The 24,700-nt window shown below is 38.4% G+C and overlaps 1 protein-coding gene across 7 annotated transcripts in view; it reads right to left on the reverse strand.

Moving 5' to 3' along the window:
* Positions 1-24,700, reverse strand: part of ARHGAP15 (Rho GTPase activating protein 15) — a 623,182-nt gene that overhangs the window by 525,942 nt on the left and 72,540 nt on the right. For 6 of the 7 annotated variants that reach the window (XM_022569650.2, XM_022569649.2, XM_089916869.1 and 3 more), the window contains exons 3-4: positions 21,282-21,350; positions 1,364-1,425 (exon numbers count right to left, since the gene is read on the reverse strand). In XM_022569650.2, the coding sequence (XP_022425358.1) occupies positions 1,364-1,425; positions 21,282-21,350 (131 nt within the window). Of the gene's footprint in view, positions 1-1,363; positions 1,426-11,079; positions 11,171-21,281; positions 21,351-24,700 lie in introns of those variants that run through there. The other variant, XM_022569655.2, reaches the window with a different exon arrangement.

Consider the following 24,700-nt stretch of genomic DNA (forward strand, 5'->3'; position numbering starts at 1 on the left):
AAGAAAGGGTTTTGACTTATCTTGGGAAGATTTATCCTTGCACCTTTCACGAGCTGATATAACCGGGAGAAAAGTCTAGGGGAAAGTTGGCACTAGATTGGGTTACTCAAAGAATCCCTCCTGGGTCCTTTCAGAACCCAACACATTAAGTCAGGTTCTCCACTGGGGCCAGGACTAGATGAGTCTTTGAAAGCAGCATTGCATTTGATCTTGTCTCCTGTGCATCTCCCTCCTGGACCCTTCAAAGGAGGGTGGCTGCAGGGTTACTGCAGAGGAACAGTCTAGGAGAGGGTTCAAGGCCCTGTTTGCTATCCGAGAATAAAACATAATATGGGCAGAAAATAGAGTTTGTTCTTTAAAATTGAAATCGTTATTTTAAGTAGTGGAATTATGGATGATAGTTTTCCCCAATTTTACTTCTTTTAAATAAATATATACTTACTCCACTATAGCAAACAAACAATAGCATACTTCATTCTCTAGTGTTGGCCAGAGTTCCATTCTAGTAATGAATTGTATTATACAATTAATAAGTGTCCCATTGTATAGCTAATTAGTGAATTTATCCTGTATGATTTTAACTGTTAATAATATAGTCATGAATAAATGCCTTTTCTCCCATTGTAAGCACTTTCTACATACCTTTGCAGCTTGCATATAACCTAGCACAAAGCTAAGTATATTATAAGACCTACATGAGAAATAGGGAAAATTCTAAAATGGAGATGATTATTTCTAAATATCCCATACATAAAAAACATGTAGTGTGTTTGTCTACCCTCCTATCAACCTTATATTTTTCTCCAAGTTTTTTCTTGTTGTTGCGTAGGGAATCCTTATTACATTTTCTAATTTCTCTCACCTTCTCTGTGTTGACCTCATCTCCAAGTGCAGCAACTTCCAACTTTTTATCTGACAGATTATTTTCCTTTTATTTTTTTCTCAAATGATTTTTATTTGAGCAACAAACGTATTTCAAATCCTCCATCCTTCAAAAAATTATGATCCCAATGTACTGTAGGGAGATTTTTATATACTGCAAAATGAGTCCTTTCATCCCCTAATCTATTAATCCCAGAAATCAAGACCCATTATCTTATTTCTTCACATACCTTTTAAGATTTCAAGTCTTAGAAGGTCATGAAGCACTTCATTTATATATTCTGTGCAACAAAATAAAATGTAGTGCTTTGTTGGAAAACTATAATTATATTAAAAATACTGTTGATCTTAGTGATAGCAGAAAGGAATATTCTAGTCATGTACCATAGGGCCTACCTTTCCAAACAATACCAGTGACACAATTGAGGAGATGGGGAACTGGCATAGTTATATAAAAGTGAATTAAAAAAACTTTTATTACCTTAGTTTCTTTCCTCCATCTGCAATTTTAGCTTTTTGAAGATAACCTTCTTTTTCAACCATCTGCAAGAAGAATACATATATTAAAACTGTGACAAACTCCTATGCATTATTAGTTTGAATGAACCTGTGCTTTCCAACAGTCATTGCAGTGATGGAAGTTTCCAGTCATAGAACTTCATCAACAATGCATATATAGCTTATGGGAAATGCCTTCAAGATCAGTCATTACAAGCTGTTAAATATCCAAAAGAAAGATAACAAAGAGTAATGTGAATGATTCGTTAGATAGTGATACACCTTTACTTACTTTTCCTTCTGGGCATTGAAGTCACTTGCTTACAAAATTGATTAAAAATGGTAAAACAAAATTAATGCCTTCCTTAATTTTACCAATCATCCTTGGAAAAGTTCTTCCTTTTCACTCCTCATTTCCACTTCCTCATGTACCTGCTGATGCCAGTGAGTGAGAAAAAGTCAACAGCAGCAGGTAACTGGGCTGGTTAAACTGGAAGGGCATTTAAAACACTGACATTCCATGCATTTCGTTCAGTTAGTTGCCAAGAGATGCTGTAGCAGCATTATCTCATTATCTTCCTCCATGATGTGGGTTTGCTTCCTTTCCTATTTGTATTTATTGGCTTTCATTGCTAATATAGCTGCACATTCCTTAAAGGAGATTCAACCATTCCTTATCATTCCACAGAGGATTTTGTGGAGTTCTAGGGTAAACAAATACACAATGCAAATTGTGATGTGGTGACTCCCAGCAAAGTCTATAATAGATGTTTTAATTTCTTAGTGCCCTATTTCTACCTTCCCCTGTCAGTCCTGCACCCCTCCCATCCCTAGATCTTACCTATGTTCCATCTTTTCGATCTTGGTAAATTGCCAACAACCTTCACCCGCACCCCCATGCTATATGCTGAAAGCTTTAAGGAGTCACCTACCTAGTATCAAATGACCACACTCCCTCAGTGCCACCATATATGCCTTCCTCCTGACTGTAATATTTCACTTCCACCATATCTTCATCTCATCAATTCCCAGATATATTAAATCTACTTTAAAATGTAATATTTCTCTCTATTGTTAGAGAGTTCTTCCATGTTTCCTCTGCAATCTCTTTTTAGATGCCCTGTCCTGAATCTTCATTTTCATTCTGCCATTACCACTATCATAGGGCTTATTTGGTTGTACCTGCACCTGTGCTGTGACTCTTCCTTTCACACCTGTGTTCCCAGCACAGAGAGTACTTGCTGGCACCAATGATCACAATAATAAATATTCTTTGAACAAATGAGTGAATGAATGGCTATTTAAATGTTTATTTAAATTTTTATAGGAAACTGGACAAGCAAAAATAATCTGTCTACATTATGACAGGTTAAAGGAAGAGATATTTAGGTGTGAGTTGTTCCAAACCACCAAAATTTCATCAGTTAAAGAATTGGCTATTTACAAGACTCACTCTGATATAGGTGAGATCTTTTCTGATTTTTTTATTATTATATTCTTAATACACAGCACAATACTTAGCTTTCAAAATACACTGGATGGAGGAACCAGGAGGATGGCAGAAGAGTAAAACGCGGAGATCACCTTCCTCCCCATAGATACACCAGAAATACATCTACACGTGGAACAACTCCTACAGAACACCTACTGAACACTGGCAGAAGACCTCAGACTTCCCAAAAGGCAAGAAACTCCCCACATACCTGGGTAGGGCAAAAGAAAAAAAGAATAAACAGAGACAAAAGAATAGGGACGGGACCTGCACCAGTGGGAGGGAGCTGTGAAGGAGGAAAAGTTTCCACACACTAGGAAGCCCCTTCGTGGGCGAAGACTGCAGGTGGCAGAGGGGGGAAGTTTCGGAGCCACGGAGGAGAGCGCAGCCACAGGGGTGCAGAGGGCAAAGCGGAGAGATTCCCGCACAAAGGATCGGTGCCGACCGGCACTCACCCGCCGGAGCGGGTGGGGCTGGGAGCTGAGACTCGGCTTCGATCAGAGCGCAGGGAGAGGACTGGGGTTGGCGGCGCGAACACAGCCTGAAAGGGGTTAGTGCACCACGGCTAGCCGGGAGGGAGTCTGAGGAAAAGTCTGGAGCTGCCGAAGAGGCAAGAGACTTTTTCTTCCCTCTTTGTTTCCTGGTGCCCGAGGAGAGGGGATTAAGAGCGCTGCTTAAAGGAGCTCCAGAGATGGGCGCAAGCCGCGGCTAACACAGCACGGACCCCAGAGACGGGCATGAGATGCTAAGGCTGCTGCCGCCGCCACGAAGAACCCTGTGTGCAAGCACAGGTCACTATCCACACCGCCCCTCCCGGGAGCCTGTGCAGCCCGCCACTGCCAGGGTCCCGGGATCCAGGGACAACTTCCCCGGGAGAACGCACGGCACGCCTCAGGCTGGTGCAACGTCCTGCTGGCCTCTGCCACCGCGGGCTCACCCCGCATCCATAGCCCTCCCTCCCCTCGGCCTGAGTGAGCCAGAGCCCACGAATCAGCTGCTCCTTTAACCCCGTCCTGTCTGAGCGAAGAACAGACGCCCTGTAGCGACCTACACACAGAGGCAGGGCCAAATCCAAAGCTGAGCCCCGGGAGCTGTGCGAACAAAGAAGAGAAAGGGAAATCTTTCCCAGCAGCCTCAGGAGCAGCGGATTAAAGCTCCACAATCAACTTGATGTACCCTGCATCTGTGGAATACCTGAATAGACAACGAATCATCCCAAATTGAGGAGGTGGACTTTGAGAGCAAGATATATTATTTTTTCCCCTTTTTCTCTTTTTGTGAGTGTGTATGTGAATGCTTCTGTGTGAGATTTTGTCCGTATAGCTTTGCTTTCACCATTTGTACTAGGGTTCTAGCCGTCTGTCCTTTTTTTTTCTTTAAAAAAATTTTTTTTCTTAATGATTATTTTTTTATTTTAATAACTTTATTTTATCTTACTTTATTTTATCTTCTTTCTTTCTTTCTTTCCTTCCTTCCTATTTTCTTTCTTTTGTTTTACTTTTTCTCCCTTTTATTCTGAGCCGTGTGGATGAAAGGCTCTTGGTGCTGCAGCCAGGAGTCAGTGCTGTGCCTCTGAGGTGGGAGAGCCAACTTCAGGACACTGGTCCACAAGTGACCTCCCAGCTCCACATAATATCAAACGGCGAAAATCTCGCAGAGATCTCCATCTCAACACCAGCACCCAGCTTCACTCAACCACCAGCAAGCTACAGTGTTGGACACCCTATGCCAAACAACTAGCAAGACAGGAACACAACCCCACCCATTGGCAGAGAGGCTGCCGAAAATCATAAAAAGTCCACAGACACCCCAAAACACACCACCAGATGTGGACCTGCCCACCAGAAAGACAAGATCCAGCCTCACCCACCAGAACACAGGCACTAGTCCCCTCTACCAGGAAGCCTACACAACCCACTGAACCAACTTTAGCCACTGGGGACAGACACCAAAAACAACAGGAACTACGAACCTGGAGCCTGCAAAAAGGAGACCCCAAACACAGTAAGGTAAGCAAAATGAGAAGACAGAAGAACACACAGCAGATGAAGGAGCAAGATAAAAACCCACCAGACCTAACAAATGAAGAGGAAATAGGTAGTCTACCTGAAAAAGAATTCAGAATATTGATAGTAAAGATGATCCAAAATCTTGGAAATAGAATATAGAAAATGCAAGAAACATTTAACAAGGACCTAGAAGAACTAAAGATGAAACAAGCAATGATGAACAACACAATAAATGAAATTAAAAATACTCTAGAAGGGATCATTAGCAGAATAACTGAGACGGAAGAACGGATAAGTGACCTGGAAGATAGAATAGTGGAAATAACTAATGCACAGCAGAATAAAGAAAAAAGAATGAAAAGAACTGAGGACAGTCTCAGAGACCTCTGGGACAACATTAAACGCACCAACATTTGAATTATAGGGGTTCCAGAAGAAGAAGAGAAAAAGAAAGGGACTGAGAAAATATTTGAAGAGATTATAGTTGAAAACTTCCCTAATATGGGAAAGGAAATAGTTAATCAAGTCCAGGAAGCACAGAGAGTCCCATACAGGATAAATCCAAGGAGAAACACACCAAGACACATATTAATCAAACTGTCAAAAATTAAATACAAAGAAAACCTATTAAAAGCAGCAAGGGAAAAACAACAAATAACACACAAGGGAATCCCCATAAGGTTAACAGCTGATCTTTCAGCAGAAACTCTGCAAGCCAGAAGGGACTGGCAGGACATATTTAAAGTGATGAAGGAGAAAAACCTGCAACCAAGATTACCCAGCAAGGATCTCATTCAGATTTGATGGAGAAATTAAAACCTTTACAGACAAGCAAAAGCTGAGAGAGTTCAGCACCACCAAACCAGCTTCACAACAAATGCTAAAGGAACTTCTCTAGGCAAGAAACACAAGAGAAGGAAAAGACCTACAATAACAAACCCAAAACAATTAAGAAAATGGGAATAGGAACATACATATCGATAATTACCTTAAATGTAAATGGATTAAATGCTCCCACCAAAAGACACAGACTGGCTGAATGGATACAAAAATAAGACCCATTTATATGCTGTCTACAAGAGACCCACTTCAGACCTAGAGACACATACAGACTGAAAGTAAGGGGATGGAAAAAGATATTCCATGAAAATGGAAACCAAAAGAAAGCTAGAGTAGCAATTCTCATGTCAGACAAAACAGACTTTAAAATAAAGACTATTAGAAGAGACAAAGAAGGACACTACATAATGATCAAGGGATTGATCCAAGAAGAAGATAAAACAACTGTAAATATTTATGCACCCAACACAGGAGCACCTCAATACATAAGGCAAATACTAACAGCCATAAAAGGGGAAATCGACTAACACATTCATAGTAGGAGACTTTAACACCCCACTTTCACCAATGGACAGATCATCCAAAATGAAAATAAATAAAGAAACACAAGCTTTAAATGATATATTAACAAGATGGACTTAATTGACATTTATAGGAAATTCCATCCAAAAACAACAGAATACACATTTTTCTCAAGTGCTCATGGAACATTCTCCAGGATAGATCATATCTTGGGTCACAAATCAAGCCTTGGTAAATTTAAGAAAATTGAAGTTGTATCAAGTATCTTTTCTGAACATAATGCTATGAGACTAGATGTCAATTACAGGAAAAGATCTGTAAAAAATACAAACACATGGAGGCTAAACAATACACTACGTAATAACGAAGTGATCACTGAAGAAATCAAAGAGGAAATCAAAAAACACCTAGAAACAAATGACAATGGAGACATGACGACCCAAAACCTATGGGATGCAGCAAAAGCAGTTATAGGAGGGAAGTTTATAGGAATACAATCCTACCTTAAGAAACAGGAAAGATCTCGAATAAACAACCTAACCTTGCACCTAAAGCAATTAGAGAAAGAAGAACAAAAAACCCCCAAAGTTAGCAGAAGGAAAGAAATCATAAAAATCAGATCAGAAATAAATGAAAAAGAAATGAAGGAAATGATAGCAAAGATCAATAAAACTAAAAGCTGCTTCTCTGAGAAGATAAACAAAATTGATAAACCATTAGCCAGACTCATCAAGAAAAAAAGGGAGAAGACTCAAATCAATAGAAATAGAAATGAGGAAGGAGAAGTAACAACTGACACTGCAGAAATACAAAGGATCATGAGAGATTACTACAAGCAACTCTATGCCAATAAAATGGACAACCTGGAAGAAATGGACAAATTCTGAGAAATGCACAACCTTCCAAGACTGAACCAGGAAGAAACAGAAAATATGAACAGACCAATCACAAGCACTGAAATTGAAACTGTGATTAAAAATCTTCCAACAAACAAAAGCCCAGGACCAGAGGGCTTCTCAGGCGAATTCTATCAAATATTTAGAGAAGAGCTAACACCTATCCTTCTCAAACTCTTCCAAAATATAGCAGAGGGAGGAACACTCCCAAACTCATTCTACGAAGCCACCATCACCCTGATACCAAAACCAGACAAGGATTTCACAAAGAAAGAAAACTACAGGCCAATATCACTGATGAACATAGATGCAAAAATCCTCAACAAAATACCAGCAAACAGAATCCAACAGCACATTAAAAGGATCATACACCATGATCAAGTGGGGTTTATTCCAGGAATGCAAGGATTCTTCAATGTATGCAAATCAATCAACATGATACACCATATTAACAAATTGAAGGAGGAAAACCATATGATCATCTCAATAGATGCAGAGAAAGCTTTTGACAAAATTCAACACCCATTTATGATAAAAAACCCTGCAGAAAGTAGGCATAGAGGGAACTTTCCTCAACATAATAAAGGCCATATATGACAAACCCACAGCCAACATCGTCCTCAATGGTGAAAAACTGAAAGCATTTCCACTAAGATCAGGAACAAGACAAGGTTGCCCACTCTCACCACTCTTATTCAACATAGTTTTGGAAGTTTTAGCCACAGCAATCAGAGAAGAAAAGGAAATAAAAGGAATCCAAATCAGAAAAGAAGAAAAGCTGTCACTGTTTACAGATGACATGATACTATACATAGAGAAATCTAAAGATGTTACCAGAAAACTACTAGAGCTAATCAATGAATTTGGTAAAGTAGCAGGATACAAAATTAATGCACAGAAATCTCTGGCATTCCTATACACTAATGATGAAAAATCTGAAAGTGAAATCAAGAAAACACTCCCATTTACCATTGCAACAAAAAGAATAAAATATCTAGGAATAAATCTACCTAAGGAGACGAAAGACCTGTATGCAGAAAATTATAAGACACTGATGAAAGAAATTAAACATGATACAAATAGATGGAGAGATATACCATGTTCTTGGATTGGAAGAATCAACACTGTGAAAATGACTCTACTACCCAAAGCAATCTACAGATTCAATGCAATCCCTATCAAACTACCACTGGCATTTTTCACAGAACTAGAACAAAAAATTTCACAATTTGTATGGAAACACAAAAGACCCCGAATAGTCAAAGCAATCTTGAGAACGAAAAATGGAGCTGGAGGAATCAGGCTCCCTGACTTCAGACTATACTACAAAGCTACAGTAATCAAGACAGTATGGTACTGGCACAAAAACAGAAAGATAGATCAATGGAACAGGATAGAAAGTCCAGAGATAAACCCACGCACATATGGTCATCTTATCTTTCATAAAGGAGGCAGGAATGTACAGTGGAGAAAGGACAGCCTCTTCAATAAGTGGTGCTGGGAAAACTGGACAGGTACATGTAAAAGTATGAGATTAGAACACTCCCTAACACCATACACAAAAATAAGCTCAAAATGGAATAAAGACCTAAATGTAAGGCCAGAAACTATCAAAGTCTTAGAGGAAAACACAGGCGGAACACTCTATGACATAAATCACACAAGATCCTTTTTGACCCACCTCCTAGAGAAATGGAAATAAAAACAAAAATAAACAAATGGGACCTAATGAAACTTCAAAGCTTTTGCACAACAAAGGAAACCATAAACAAGACCAAAAGACAACCCTCAGAATGGGAGAAAGTGTTTGCAAATGAGTCAATGACAAAGGATTAATCTCCAAAATTTACAAGCAGCTCATGCAGCTCAATAACAAAAAAACAAAAGACCCAATCCAAAAATGGGCAGAAGACTTAAATAAACATTTCTCCAAAGAAGATATACAGACTGCCAACAAACACATGAAAGAATGCTCAACATCATTAATCATTAGAGAAATGCAAATCAAAACTACAATCAGATATCATCTCACACCAGTCAGAATGGTCCTCATCAAAAAATCTAGGAACAATAAATGCTGGAGAGGGTGTGGAGAAAAGGGAACACTCTTGCACTGCTGGTGGGAATGTGAATTGGTTCAGCCACTATGGAGAACAGTATGGAGGTTCCTTAAAAAACTACAAACAGAACTACCATATGCCCCAGCAATCCCACTACTGGGCATATACCCTGAGAAAACCATAATTCAAAAACAGTCATGTGGGGCTTCCCTGTTGGTGCAGTGGTTGGGAGTCCGCCTGCCGATGCAGGGGACGTGCGTTTGTGCCCCTGTCCGGGAGGATCCCGCATGCCACAGAGCGGCTGGGCCCGTGGGCCATGGCCGCTGGGCCAGTGCGTCCGGAGCCTGTGCTCCGCAACGGGGGAGGCCACAGCAGTGAGAGGCCCGCACACCACAAAAAAAAAAAAAAGAGTCATGTACCAAAATGTTCATTGCAGCTCTATTTACAATAGCCAGGAGACGGAAACAACCTAAGTGTCCATCATTGGATGAATGGATAAAGAAGGTGTGGCACATATGTAGAAAGGAATATTGCTCAGCCTTAAAAGAAACGAAATTGAGCTATTTGTAACGAGGTGGATGGACCTAGAGTCTGTCATACAGAGTGAAGCAAGTCAGAAAGAGAAAGACAAATACTGTATGCTAACACATATATATGGAATTTAAGAAAAAAAAAAAAGTCATGAAGAACCTAGGGGTAAGACAGGAATAAAGACACAGACCTGCTAGAGAATGGACTTGAGGATATGGGGAGGGGGAAGGGTAAGCTGTGACAAAGCGAGAGAGTGGCATGGACATATATACACTACCAAATGTGAAATAGATAGCTAGTGGGAAGCAGCTGCATAGCACAGCGAGATCAGCTCAGTGCTTTGTGACCACCTAGAGGGGTGGGATAGGGAGGGTGGGAGGGAGGGAGACACAAGAGGGAAGAGATATGGGAACATATGTATAACTGATTCACTTTGTTATAAAGCAGAAACTAACACATCATTGCAAAGCAATTATACTCCAATAAAGTAGAAAAATAAAATAAAATAAAATAAAATTTAAAATAGAAATAAAAAAATACATTAGATGAAGACATCTCTTAATAAATAATGATGAAGATAATGATGACTTATGATAATCATAGCATAGTATTTTTCACATAGCTACATTTCCAGAGAATTTCTTTTCTTTCAGCATGTTCTCCACAAGCCTAGAAGAATCTGAGGAAGCTCTCTTAGATAACTTTTAGAATCATGATGTTCAGTGATGCCTCTTCTGTACTTAGATACATCTATTCATTTGCTTTTCCCACCTTTTGTCCTAATGTATGCCGTCTCTTCTTCTTACTTCCAGGAAGTCTTATTTGTCTACCCCCTAAAATCCATATAATACATTTAGTATTTAAATCTGGGCATCACTAGTTTCTACAAATGTTTGGAAGAAAAATGTTGTTAAGAGCAATTAGCATCACAGAGGAGGTCCCTTTTAGGAATGTATATTGAGAAATTTTGTTGTGTAACCACAGATAAAATTTACCATTTAAGCTTTCTTATGATGAAAATAAAATAAGTTACCAAAAGCCTGACTCTATCTACCAAACAGCTACAAAATCTCTCAACCCATGATAAAAACTGATGCATACTTTCTCAGCTAATAATATTGCCTTTTTCCCCATAAAAATATTCACTAAAAGACCACTAGGTGGATATTTAGTACCCAGAGATGTATTATTGATGACCATTTCTTTAAAAAGAGAAGAGAAATGTGAAAGAAACCTAACACTCTTGCAAGGGAAATCAACATAAGCTGGCTTGAATTATATACCTTAAAATTCTCTCTCCTTGAATGTATAAGTAAAGTTTCTCTATATGCTGGATCTTTTCAGGATACCTGAGATTGAGGCCAGGGGCTGGATTTCTCATGTTAGGATTCTATAAATGGACATCATTGCCATCAAACAGGCTGAACCAATTTTCACGGCCTTTGGTCAACGCAACAGAGTTTCCAGGCATGTCCACACAGAGGTCCAGAAAAAGGAAAGAGGAAGAGATAAATGGCAGGTTAGGTATCTTCTTTTATATTATCTTTCAAAGTCCAAGTTGCCTTCCTGGTCATTTGAAGAAGCTAATAATTCTTCTACTGTGTACTTTTACCTATTATATTTATTTCTACAGTGCATATTTTTACTTATCTATGTATCGGCATACACATTTCTAAATGTAATTATATACATGTGCAACCATCATGCACTATTCCCACTTTTGTGATCAGGTGTTCACTTCTCTCCGTTGTTTCTTTCATACTTGCTGCACAACCATTCATTCTTTCAACACATTTTAAAATGGTAACATCCTCTTCCCCTAAATACCAGCTGCTCTGCTCACAATGGGACTGCAAAGACTAACAGGACAACCTTAATCTTACTGAGGCTTATATCCTTGTGAGCTCACATTTCAAGATACTCCTGTTCCTCTTTTGGGGGGACTGGATACCATACTCCCCTCCAGTTATCTTAGAGACTAAGGCCAACTTTTGCCCTGGAATAGAAAACTCCAATCAGGCTTCCTACACTGAAAGCACTGCATTATTTTAAGTCCCATGCTGGGAAGCAAAGTTTCCATGAGGTACATTTAATTACTTTATTATTCCTTGTCGTCATACTTTGAAATACCTCACCATGTTCCAGGTACGAGGAATCAGTTATTCCAGGAGGCTCATAGGAGCAGAAAGAAGTATTAGGGTAAGCAGAAGATTGCTATGTATTTTGTATGTGGGTTTATATATGGTACCATAGTAATTATTCTAATTACTTATTCCTCTTTTATGTTAATCACATGGTTTGAAGGGACAGTAATCTATAAATTACAGTTGAGTATACTGGTCATCTAGGACCTAGATGGTCTTGCCGCTAGTAATTTACAAAACTCTGTATAGCTTTAGGCCTATGTTTAGGATACTATACACCAAGTTCCAGGCCAACTTGAAGTTCTTTAAAGTAGCAGCACTCCCTAAACAAAGTATACTTAAGAATTGCCAACCAATCTTTAGATGCTGAATCTGGCTTCTTGAGCTATTTGTCCAATATTCCTTAGAAGCCCTATTTAATGTTAAGTGGCAGGAAAGATCAGCAATTTGTCCAGATTGGATGCCAGCCAGTCTGCTAGCATTGAGGAAGCACTCGGCAGACACAACTGTGCTGAGATACAGATGAAAAGGATGAATGGCAGTGGGATATCCAGATAGCACCTGTTTATCATCCTAAGTTGGAAGCGAGAGGCAAGGCAAGAGAGCAGATGACAACCTTTGATTAATGCTAACAGTCATGGCAGAAGGACCAGCCTGTAACCATTAAGTACAGACACTGCAACTTTTTTTTTATATGAAGGCTTCAAGTAGTTCTCTCAGATAAAAGACTTGAATTGAAAACAATAGGTTTTCATCTACACCAGTCCACCAAAAGAATTCTGTCAAAATACATGTTTATAAATGGAAATAAACTGAATCTAAAACTTTCACCAGATTTTCATGAGAGGGTATTGGCTTTTAATAGCAGAACGACAGACCCTTTGGGCTGCTGATGTATGTAAGTGGTTGCTCTTTTCTCCTTTGTTCTGATTCCTGTTTTCACTGGCAATCCTCTGACTCCTAATTTAGCTTCCTCAGTCCTCTCACAAATAGTCAGAATGTGGGTGACAAATAGCATCAGTATATTTGCCATTATAAATTAATAAATAAGAATTATAATTTATACAGCTGACTCTTACAAATTTGGTTACTGTGAGGTAATCCTAGGGATCATCATCTCTGTAATTGTTACATATAATTTTTCAAGATCCACAAAACAGAGACAGGCCCCAGACCTGAACTGGAGAGAGCCCTCCGAAGTAGCACCACCCTGTGAAAGTTTCTGTATGACTGACTGGCCTCCTAGGAGAATTTTGTATCAATTCTATATAACTACAAACATGCGCTACTATTATTTTGCATTTAATTATTTTCCTATTTAATAATTAGGCACTTGCTATATTTTTTTCTGAACTTTTAATAGATCACAGTACTTTGCTGATAATCTGTTTGTTTTGATAATTTCTATTACAAAGCACAGAAGGAGGACATATCTAGTTACATCATTTTACCCCCAAATGGGGCTTCTCTTCCTTCTTAAATCTCTTCTTAACTCTTCCACCACCCACAGAAATAGAAATTTCTGTGTCTTCTTTCCATTGGCTTTTTAAAAATTATTTTTTAAGTTTCTATTTTGAAAATAAAAATTGTATATATTTACGGTGTACAATATGATGTTTTCACCTACATATACATAGTGAAATGATACTATAGTCAAGCTACTTAATATATACATTTCCTCATATAGTTATCTTTTTATTTATTTAATAAATTTATTTATTTTTGGCTGCGTTCGGTCTTCATTGCTGCGTGCAGGCTTTCTCTAGTTGCGCCGAGCTGGGGCTACTCTTTGCTGTGGTGCGCGGGCTTCTCATTGTGGTGGCCTCTCTTGTTGTGGAGCATGGGCTCTAGGCACAGGCTTCAGTAGTTGTGGCACGCAGGCTCAATAGTTGTGGCTCGCGGGCTGTAGAGCGCAGGCTCAGTAATTGTGGTGCACGGGCTTAATTGCTCCACGGCATGTGGGATCTTCCTGGACCAGGGCTCAAACCCGTGTTCCCTGCATTGGCAGGCAGATTCTTAACCACTGTGCCACCTGGGAAGCCCCAAAATTTAAGTCTTTTTTTTGTGGTGAGAGCATGTGAGGTCTACTCTTGTAGCAAATTTCCAGTGTACAACAGTCTTATTAACCAATATAATCACCATGCTGTATAGTTGATCTCTAGAACTTAGTCATCCTACATAACTCCATTGGCTTTCCTTCTCTTGCCCCACTTCCCTGTTTGGGATTCATTGCTTACATTTTTCTTCTCCGTTTCCAATTATTTCTGTACTGGCTCTAGCTTTCTTGCTATATCAGATCTGCTGACCATGTGTGTGGACTTGCAGTAGAACAGAAACAAAAACAAGGAAAAAATATCACCTTCAAAATGCAGCTTATCTGTACATCTTATAAAGTACTAAGTACATAAAAACTGTAAATGCTTAATTATAGGACTATCTTACATATAGCTGGAGAATGAACTATGATGCATTTAGAGGGGTGAAATATAATATTTCTGCCTAATGTAGATACATAATTTACTGTGTGCATACTTTAAAAAAGTGGTAAACCAAAATTCTCAAGTTGGATACAATAATTACACAAAAAGGAGGATAGAAGAAAAGCAAAGAAAACCGATGCTGTGTCATACATGAGTGATGCCTGTAAAGGAGTAATAAAGCATTCTCAAAGAAGTTCTGGAGAAGCCGGTCTTGACTTCAGGTCTCAAAGTTAGGCATGGTTTGCTCATTGTAAATTATTTATACCCTGCAGTGTGTATGTTGCACAATGCTTTCATGGGTATTCTCCCTCTCTTACTCTCAGGATAAGAGAATATGTTGTGCTTTGGGGTTCTGCTGAATGTCTTAAACTGTTTTTCAAATGTTGGGTTTGGCAAAGTACATATAATGTTTTGCCAAGTGAATTTCCCCATCATTTTAAACCCCTGTGTATTTCAAGAGAAATTTTACCCACATGTCTCTGATTTATTTACCCTTAACTCATCAAAATATCATCTTGAATAAGCTACATTTTGATGTTTAAGAACCCCCATAGCCTTTTCCTGAGCCTTTTATCTTGTAACCAGTGTGTTTCATTTGGTCACCACCAAAATATCCAGGTTCTAATTGGGAAACAGGCTGATGAGGGAACCTCTTTTTGTCTTAAGAATTTCAGTCTTCTGGAGGCTTTTCCTGTGGATCACATCTCCTTTCTCCTCCTTTATTTCTCTCTTCTTCCCTGACTTCTTTGTTTCCTTGCCCGTCATTGGAATTCAGTGAGAATCGCCTTCCTGGTCACTGCCTGGGCAACTTATTAGCCTAATTCAATCGTTTTGTTATAACCTAATTTTGGTCAAGGCAGTAGGGAAGAAAGGATTGCTCAATGTTAACAACCTTTTTTGTTGTTGTGTTTGTTCTTCTTCTCTACTCTACAGTTAAATGAATTTCAAATGTAGGCCTGGATGGGAGAAGTCATGGTAACCTGTTTCTGTGTTTTAATGGCTTCTGAACTCCGTATCATCACCTCAAGGCCCATCAACATCTGAGCACTGCCTCAATCTGCCCACACTTCCAGACTTATTTCCCTGTTCTAGCCAGTGTGGCATTCTTGCAGTTTTTCCAATGTAACCACTTTGTTCTGACTTCCAGACCTTTGCACTTGATGTTCCTTCAGTTTGCATCATTCTTCCAGTAATTTGCTTGACAAACTCTAGTCACCCTACAAATCTCAATTTAAATGGCCCTTTCAAAGAGTGATCTTATGACTACTTAATCCAAGGTAGGCTCTCCCTCTTTCATAGAAACTTGTTTGTCTGCTGTCATAGCATGTTGTGTAATTTGCATTCAGAGAATTATGCCTTTCTTTACTCGTTTAATACTTTTCTTCACCCCTAGACTGACAGCCCCTCCAAAAAAGGACATGACTATTTAGCATATCATTGCATACCCTAAACCCAGCCCGGTGCCCAGCACAGGGATGGCCTCAACAAACATTGGAATTAACACACTCCTACAAAACACTGTAAAAACTATACTCCAATAAAATTTTTTTTTAAATAAAAAACACACTCCTGCTGTTTGAGTAAAGGAAGGGTACATAAAGCAATGAAAACTTGGAGATGGTTTGTATTACTGTTATTAAATTATATAACATTATTAACATACTGCCAGCTTGAAGATCTGGGAAGAAGTTTTTTTCAGAAAACCTAATTCTATCTTAACAAAGTAGAATTTTGAAAGACTGAAGAGCTTTTGAAAATTTTTTGCAATTTGAGGAAAGCACAGCCTGATCAATAGAATTATTCACCCACAGGGGCCGTCCTTTGTTTTAAAATAAGAAAACACTGTGTGCTCACAGTGTCTTTCATCCTTAAAGCCCTCACAAGTATTAATTAATCCACAAAATGATATCTGGCTCCAAAAGGTAGAATCTGTGACTTAAGGTTTATCTGCAAAAGCCTGCTTTGCCCCCAAGCCATGGTAACTTCCTGAGCTCTGGCCTCCAAGTCCTTCTAGCTCAGGAGGTAGCAGATGATTCTCTAAAACCTGCCACAGGCTTTTGACTCCTGCAGGGTTATCTGTAGAGATGTCTTATACTCTTTTGATAAACATAAAGATGATAAAGATTTAACATGCTATAAACAGGGTTATTTTTCTTGAACATTTCTTTAGGGGGAAAAGGGAAAATGCCTGGAAAATAATTAGGTCTCACGAAGAGTTATAATATGAAATATACAAGATCAGGAAACAAACACATATTAGTATATTTGACATTTCATGTTTAAAATCTTTGCCGCATTACAGAACTGGTTAAGCAACAACACGGCTTCTCAGAAAATAATATAGTCTCATGCATTGATAGCATATGGATTTGCACACCAAGTGGCATAAATGACTTCAGCTGTCAGTGAACTGGGTAGTTTCTGCCCTAAGATTTCAGACTCCAAATAGGAATATATTTTTGTTAGTATTCAAAAGAAATGCATTATGTTTCTGTTTAACTGTGTTGATCACAACCTACTTTATTAAAGGGGAAGTTGAGAGGTAAAGCATGGTTACCAAAGGGTGATAGCATCTATGGGAGCATCCACCATGGCAGACTCCACTGTCATAAAGTGAATTACTTTTCTCCGAAGGGAGTGCATCAAATAGGATACTTTTGCCGGTTGTGCTTAAAGCCAAAGCCTCCCATGATTGCTGGATACTGTTCAAGGAAGTTCTAAATATAGGAGATAAAGGAAATGGGATTTATAGCAGAAAATGTGGGATATAAATAAGCTCAAAGATCCATATAGTAAAAATAATGAGTAATAACATCAACTTAAAGGATTTTACTATTTTCTACAGTGTTTTGGTGTATATCATTTTATATATGGTAGTTGATCCTGGTAGGTACTGGCAAGGGAAACTACTGCAAGAACCTATTGGATGATTCCAGAAGCAACACTGAGGCAGGCATGAGGGAAAGAAAAAGAAATGCAGAGATGAAGGAAGGAACACATCAGATTTGCATAAAAAATATGTGAATCTAGGTTAAAAATAATTATACAGTTATATTAGTCAAATATAAAGACAGCTTTATAGGTTCTAGAAAATAATTCAAGTCTTGATGTAAACAGTAACGGATAATTAAAAATTAATCAGAGGGACTTCCCTGGTGGCGCAGTGGTTAAGAATCCGCCTGCCAATGCAGGGAACATGGGTTCAAGCCCTGGTCCAGGAAGATCCCACATGCCGCGGAGCAACTAAGCCTGGGGGCCACAACTACTGAGCCTGCGTGCCACAACTACTGAAGCTTGCGCTCCTAGAGCCCGTGCTCTGCAACAAGAGAAGCCACCGCAATGAGAAGCCCATGCACTGCAACGAAGAGTAGCCCCCGCTCGCTGCAACTAGTGAAAGCCCGCACGCAGCAACGAAGACCCAACGCAGCCAAAAATAAATTAATAAGTAAATGAAATTAAAAAAAAATACTAATCAGAATTTGTTGTTTGAGGGAATTGGTGGTTATTTTGGAATCGTCTACCATAATGAAGTAATTCATAAGTAAGACGTGTGGGGGAAAGATAATCATTTGTCTTTAAAGTAACATTAAATAAGCAATTTAATTCAAGTAGAGATTGATGAATAAAAGTTGAACATAACCTCTGTTCACAAGATAGAGCAAGATAAACAAGTAGTCAAAGAGAGGGTCCAGGGAAACCCAACTCAGGAATAGGAAGTAAATTGGTTGGTAGTTCCAGTAGAGTTCAGAGAGAGAGAGAGAGAGGGAGAGTGTGTGTGCTTGTGTAGACAGAGAGAGTAACAGAGAGAGAGAGAGATGCAGAGAAAGAGATTCAGAGAGACTGCAAACTGAAGAGGTCAACAAATTACTGTCTTTTTTTCCTTCTATCAGCAGTACTTCCCAATGTCACTTTTACAAGGTTATCTGACCTAGAATAGAATATTGAGCACTTAGATATATTTTCTTTTAGTTAAACTATCCATAATTTGAGATATTTAAAATGAGTTTCATTTATTGAGAATTGAGGCTGCAGAGTCAAAACACATAACTATAGGCCAGCAAACCAACAAATAACCTTAAAGGTAGGAAGTTATTAAACTGACAAAACTATTTCTGAATATTCTAATTTTTTTAATATTAGTCTATGCTTGATGTATAGGCATAGCACAAATATACCATTAGTTATTGATTAAATTTAAGTAATGACCATAATTTTAATTTTTAAAATTCATAATTAATATATATTTCATGTAAAAATTTTGAGACACTTTAAGGCATTTTTCAAATACAATCCATATATATTTGTACTTGTAAAATTATATATAATTGCATATATATTTATATGACGTACACACATGTTCATATAGCTTCATTTTCAGTCTAACTTTTGCCATGTTTCATCAAACACTTCAGAGAAACATTTGCACGTGCTATATTTAAAAAAGAGCACTTTATATGTTCTGTAAGGCAAATTTATAGAAAAGAAACACAATTATTTTCTATTCACTGTACAGCTATACTATGCCAGGCCTTCTATGAAGTTTTAATAATAAAACAGTAAGTGAAGCATAGCTCTCCCCTCAAATACTTATAGTGCAGTAAGAGACAAGTAAAAGGAAACAGGCAATTTTAGTGTGATTAGAGATAGAGGCAATTTAGAGACAGAGGCAAGGCCAAGCTGCTATAGGAAGGTAGAATAAAGAAGGGCTACCTGATGCAAAGTTGAGGAAGCAAAGAAATACTTTCCAGGGAAAATGGTCTCTAAGTTGAAACCTAAGTGATTAATTTTGAAAACAAGATATTGTTATATCTAACTAAATTTTAAAATGTCTTTCACTATGAATAGAGGTCATATATTTATTAATCTCCAAAATCAATAATATTGTTTTAATAAATCTTTAATATCTTATCATTAAATCAATTGACAAACATGTCTTTTCTGAACAAACACTAGTCCCAGAAGCAATGTAAGGGGAAGTATGATATAATAAAGAAAATACAAGTCATGACCCCTAACTTCAAAGCATTTATAGTCTAGCCATGGAACAAGTCTATTACCCATGAAATAAGAGAGAACAACACAAAAGAGTGCTGAGATGAAGGAACTATAATTGTTACAGAAAATCCAAACTCCTTCAGGGTGAGAACCATGTCTTAATCATGTTACTACTGCTGGCTTGAGGTTGTGTATTTGGCAGTAGATAATAAATAAGGTAAATCAGAGCCGTGAGAGAAGTCTATAGACTTGGTGCTATAGAAAATAGGAAGCTGTTGAAAGTTCTGACAAGGAGAATGAAATAATGAAGGTACTGTTTAAACAAGGTTGGTGTGGAAGGTTGTACAGTAGCACAGGATCAGTGGGAGAGGCATGGTGGGATACAGCGGGGTGAGACCAAAAGCATGTGAAGGCCTCAGAAAGGGTGTGCCTGTACACATGGAGAAAAAGATGAGGCCACCACATCCACTGTGGAGAAACCACCTCAGAAAATGTTGACATGTGAAGGGTCATAGAGAAAATAAAGGATCCAAAGAAAATGTGTTCTCAGCCTAGATAAACATTTGCTACTAATAGAAATGGGATAGATTGGGAGTTTGGGACTAACATGTACACACTACTATATTTAAAATAGATAACCAACAAGGACCTACTGTATAGCAGAGGGAACTCTGCTCAATATTCTGTAATAGCCTAAATGGGAAAATAATTTGAAAAAGAATAGATACATGTATATGTATAATTGAATCACTTTGCTGTACACCTGAAACTAACACATTGTTAATCAACTATACTCCAATATAAAATAAAAATTTAAAGAAATAAATAAAATTTTAAAACAAGTCTCTATTAAAAAGAGCTAACGTTTTGTTTTTAACAGCTATTAAAAAAATAGAGATGGGGTTCAATGGAAATAGGAATCAATTTGGGAAGATGGTGATGGTGTGTTCAACTTGGGATATTTCATTTTAAGGATGACAGCAAGATGCGCTAAGAACAAATGACTAAGTAGCACTTCAAGATATATGATGAGATAATGAAGAGAAAGTACACAAGTATAGATCTGTGTACTATGAGCTTGGAAATTAAAAAAAAAGTCATTAACTATTTCATTTGTGCACTCATTTAACACACATTTACTGAGATTTTACTATGTTCTAGTAATTGTTATAATCATGGGAATAGTTATAAACATAGGAGACAATAACTCTGCTCTCACAGAACTTTCTAAGGAGATGACAAACAAATAAAAAGAAACTGCGGAGTATACCACATGGTGGTAAGTTCTATGCAGAAAATTAAATTAGGGTAAGAGAAAAGAAGTGTGGACAGAAATGGTGGGTTTTTAAATTTGCTCATTTGTGTTTAGGGGACACTAGAGAAGAGCTATCTTAAAAGGTGATATTTGAACAGAGATGCAAAGAAAAGGAACGAATAAGCCCTAAAAATTTCTGGGCGCCAAATGAAGTATTTTGTATCAGGCAGAGGAAAGAAGAGGAGAAACGGCCCTGTGGAAAAAGTAAGGAGGTCATTTTGGCAGGAGCAGAATAAGCCAGACTCTTGTCTTCTCAGTTTGCATGCTTTGAAGGAGCAAGCCACCATGCTGGAAAAGCCCAAGTGGCAAGGAAGTAAGAGCAGCCTCTGGCCAAAAGCCCTGAAGGAACTAAATCCTGCCAGCAACCACGTACCTGAACTTGAAAACAGATCTTTCCCCAGTCAAGCCTTCAGATGTGACCCCAATTTTGGCTTAAACCTTGAGTGCAAACTTTTGAAAGGCTCTGAGCCACAGGACCCTGCTAGGTTATGCCCAGATTCCTTACCCACAGAAACATGAGATAATAATATGTGCTGTTCCAAGTTGCTGAGTTCTGAGGTAATTTATTTTGTAGCAGTAGATAAATAATACAGTATTGAAGTGAAATAATCACTTACCAGTTGTTCCAGTGGAGGAATGACATCTTTCAAGACATGCTGTGAATGATTCCTTCTGTGCCGGGATACCTGAAAAAATAGTGACATTTGATACTATTATATTATTTTTCTTAAAAAAAAAAACTTTAAATGATTTAAAAGAGCGTAATTTAGTAAAAGTGCACATGAAAATAACCATATTCAGATTCATTCAAAAAGGCGAATAAAGTACATTTAAATGGGAAGTAAATGTTTTGGACATTAATTTGAGTAAGATGTGTACTCAAAGACGGCTGGCTGCAACAATCTCATATTGCATGTGGTCTTCTTACTGTGTGACCTTGACACCCCTTCTATCAAATGGTGAGGTCTATGTTCTTTCATTTCAAACTTGGGCAGACCTTTATACCTGCTTTAACCAAAACATATGGCAGAAGTAATACTATATGGACTCCAAATATTAGAGCATAAAAATATCACTCACTACCCCCTTGTTCTCTTGGAATACTCCCAGCTCATCTTCTTCCGCAGACACGGGGCTCTGGCTCCTGCCTGCATGTTCTCTCTGTTGTTGGAGCCTGGAGCCCTGCTCTCTGGGCACAGGAGGTGTCCACTCCCTTGCCTGCTGAGACCTGTGGAAAGGGGCTTCCGGGGCCAAGATCCCTTTTTCCAGAGGAAAAGCAGAGATCTGAGTTTACTTTTGTTTTTTCCATTATGGCTGTACCCTTGGGGACAGGTGGGGAGGGAAGGTGAGGGCTCTGGGTGATGCTATGATGTGGCACTGGTTATTGAGTAATATATTTGCTATGGATTGTAAAAAAAAAAAAAAAAAAAAAAAAAAGTCACCAAATCATCCCATACAGAGAGACCACTGGGAGAGACCTCGTAAGTCTTCTAGATGACAGACTAGCTGAGGTTCCAGCAGACAGCCAGTATCAACCACCAATCACGTGAGTATAAAGATATCCTGATGATTCCTTCTTCCAGCCATTGAACCACCCCCAGCTTTCAAGTCTTCCCAGCAGAGACCTCAAACACTGTAGGAGAAATAAGCCGTTCCTGTTGTGCCTTATCTGAATTTTTGACCAGATTCCATAAGCATAAAAAAATCATTGCTTTATACCTCTATGTTTCAGTGTGATCTGCAACGCTGTAGTAATAACTGGAACAAAATATTTAATATTGAAACACTTTGTGTTTATGTTATGTTATGAACTCAGCTTTTTCGGAGTTAATGTGCTATTAATTTCCCTGTCTTCTACTATTATCCATATATATATAAATATATAATAATCATACAACAAGTGCTTTTGGAACAAGTTTGTTTTAAATGCCTTATTGTTCTTTCTCCTGAAGAAGCATCGTAGACAGATTCTATAATTTAAAAAAAAAAGTGAGGAATTTATAATTAAAAATCATTATCTTGAAAATTTAAGTAGAAGCTCTCATCAAGAGTACTATTTCACTAAACAGGAATTTTCCAGTACTTTGAATGAAGGAGAGAGTGGAAAGGGTTGGGACAAAGCACTAGGAAGAAAAAGGAAGAGACAGAGGCAGAGACTGAGAGAGACAAAGAGAGAGAAAGGCATGAGTGCAAGGAATCTTTAAATAAAGCAGGCTCAAGTACCATGTCTAGAAAGGAACTTTGGATGTCTTTGACTCTGCTTACCAGCACATGCAACAGACTGAGGGAATTAGATCAATGTCTACTAAGATTTTGAGGGAACTGTATTCCCAAAGAAACCAAAAGCCTGGCCTAAAAACCCTGTGATTCTATTCAATCCCTGAATCCCATATTTGCTCCACAAAAACTGAATTATGAAGGAAGTACAACATTCAAGGAAGCCATTTTCTTCAATTCCCACTTCAGATGTGGCCCAAGAAGGATAATGGGGAAGGAAGAGACTCCAGAAAGCAGAGCCAGAAACCTGGGAGAACAATGGATATGGGAAATTCTCCCAGAAAGAAGAGCCAGAAACTGTCTCTACTGCCAGGGCAGGGTCTCAGAGGACCTGCCCAGCAGGATTACAATCATCACTTTGGTCCAGAGACTGTTGGTCATTTACCATTCTTTCCTTTACAAACGAGACGATCTTTGTTTGTTTGTTTATTTCCAGGTATTAAGTTCTTGCCCCACCATTTTCTATTGGATATGATGGGGAGGGCAGGACAGAGAGCTTATTTTTCAAGTTCTAAATTCTTAACACCCTGGAGAAAATTTGGGCCTGATGAAGAAAGCTACTTATCACCAGAGATTCTGGAACTGGAGCTTGAGGCAGTAACTGGATGGGACTTTTGGTTGTCTCCTTTGAGGAGGTGTATGGGTGTATTTCTAAGTCTTGGAATACAGGTGCAAATTGATATATGGGAGGGAGGAAGAGCCTGGTGGTCACTCACCAAATTCTGTGCTCTCTTTCCTGAGCACATCTCCAGACTGCACTCTCAGCCTGCCTTACAGTTAAGAGTGGCCACGTGACTAGTTCAGACCAAAGGCAAATGAGCAGAAATAATGAGAACCACTCCCCCTCCAAGGCTATTAACCAGTGAGTGCTCCCCCCACAATGTTCTCTTTCCTAGTATACTGGCTGGGAGTAAACATTAACCGAGGCCTTATGGGAGGATAAAGATGCAAGTTGGGGGCCCTGAATCACCATGTCAAGAAAAGCCAAGCACAGGCCAGGAAAATTCACTTTGTTTTATTTAGTAAACTTTTTATTTTGGAATAATTTTATACTTAGAGAAAAGTTGCAGCGAGGACAGAGAATTCAGGTAGAAAAATTCCTTCGAACTTGTATATAGCGAGAAATAAACTTCTATTTTGTGGAGCCATCATGTATTTTAGAGAATTTTATAGGTGTTAACATTACCCTAATTAAGATAACCATAGTTGACACTCAATCAATGTTGAAATGAAAGGTCTTTTAAATAAGAAAACTGTGAACAGAATAATAGTTAATGAGAGAAATCCTAGCAACCAAAACCTCATACCTGTTATTCATTGATATTTCAGCTTCTCAGCAGGGGGAGAATATACATATATTTGGTATTTAAGCCTCTTAAGGAACTAGAATTTGTTTTATATTGCTATGCATTTAGAATTTACTACTCTCAACTATTACTCATTATACTAAGATTTATAATCTTCAGTGAAAATTTAGTATACATGTCATATTCAGCTTACAAAGGTCGGAGAATTCTGGGATAGAGGGAGTTTTCTTGTTCCATTTTCTTGCTGGATTTATAGTCTTGGCGTAAAAGTCATTCTTTTGGCATGTAAAGTACCTCAAGCTTTAAATGTTAGAGAAAGCAGTAGTATGTAAATGTCTCCACAATATGATACCAATGAATAGGCACCTGGGCATTCACTTGTGTCAGTTTTACCATTTCTTCTATGGCCAAGTCCATGCCATCTTTTGTCCTACCACTACTGGATTTTAATG

This window comes from Delphinapterus leucas, chromosome 8, assembly GCF_059928025.1.
Source record: "Delphinapterus leucas isolate spDelLeu-1000000601 "Yukka" chromosome 8, BTC_Dleu_Yukka2, whole genome shotgun sequence".
Classification (NCBI taxonomy): Eukaryota; Metazoa; Chordata; class Mammalia; order Artiodactyla; family Monodontidae; genus Delphinapterus; species Delphinapterus leucas.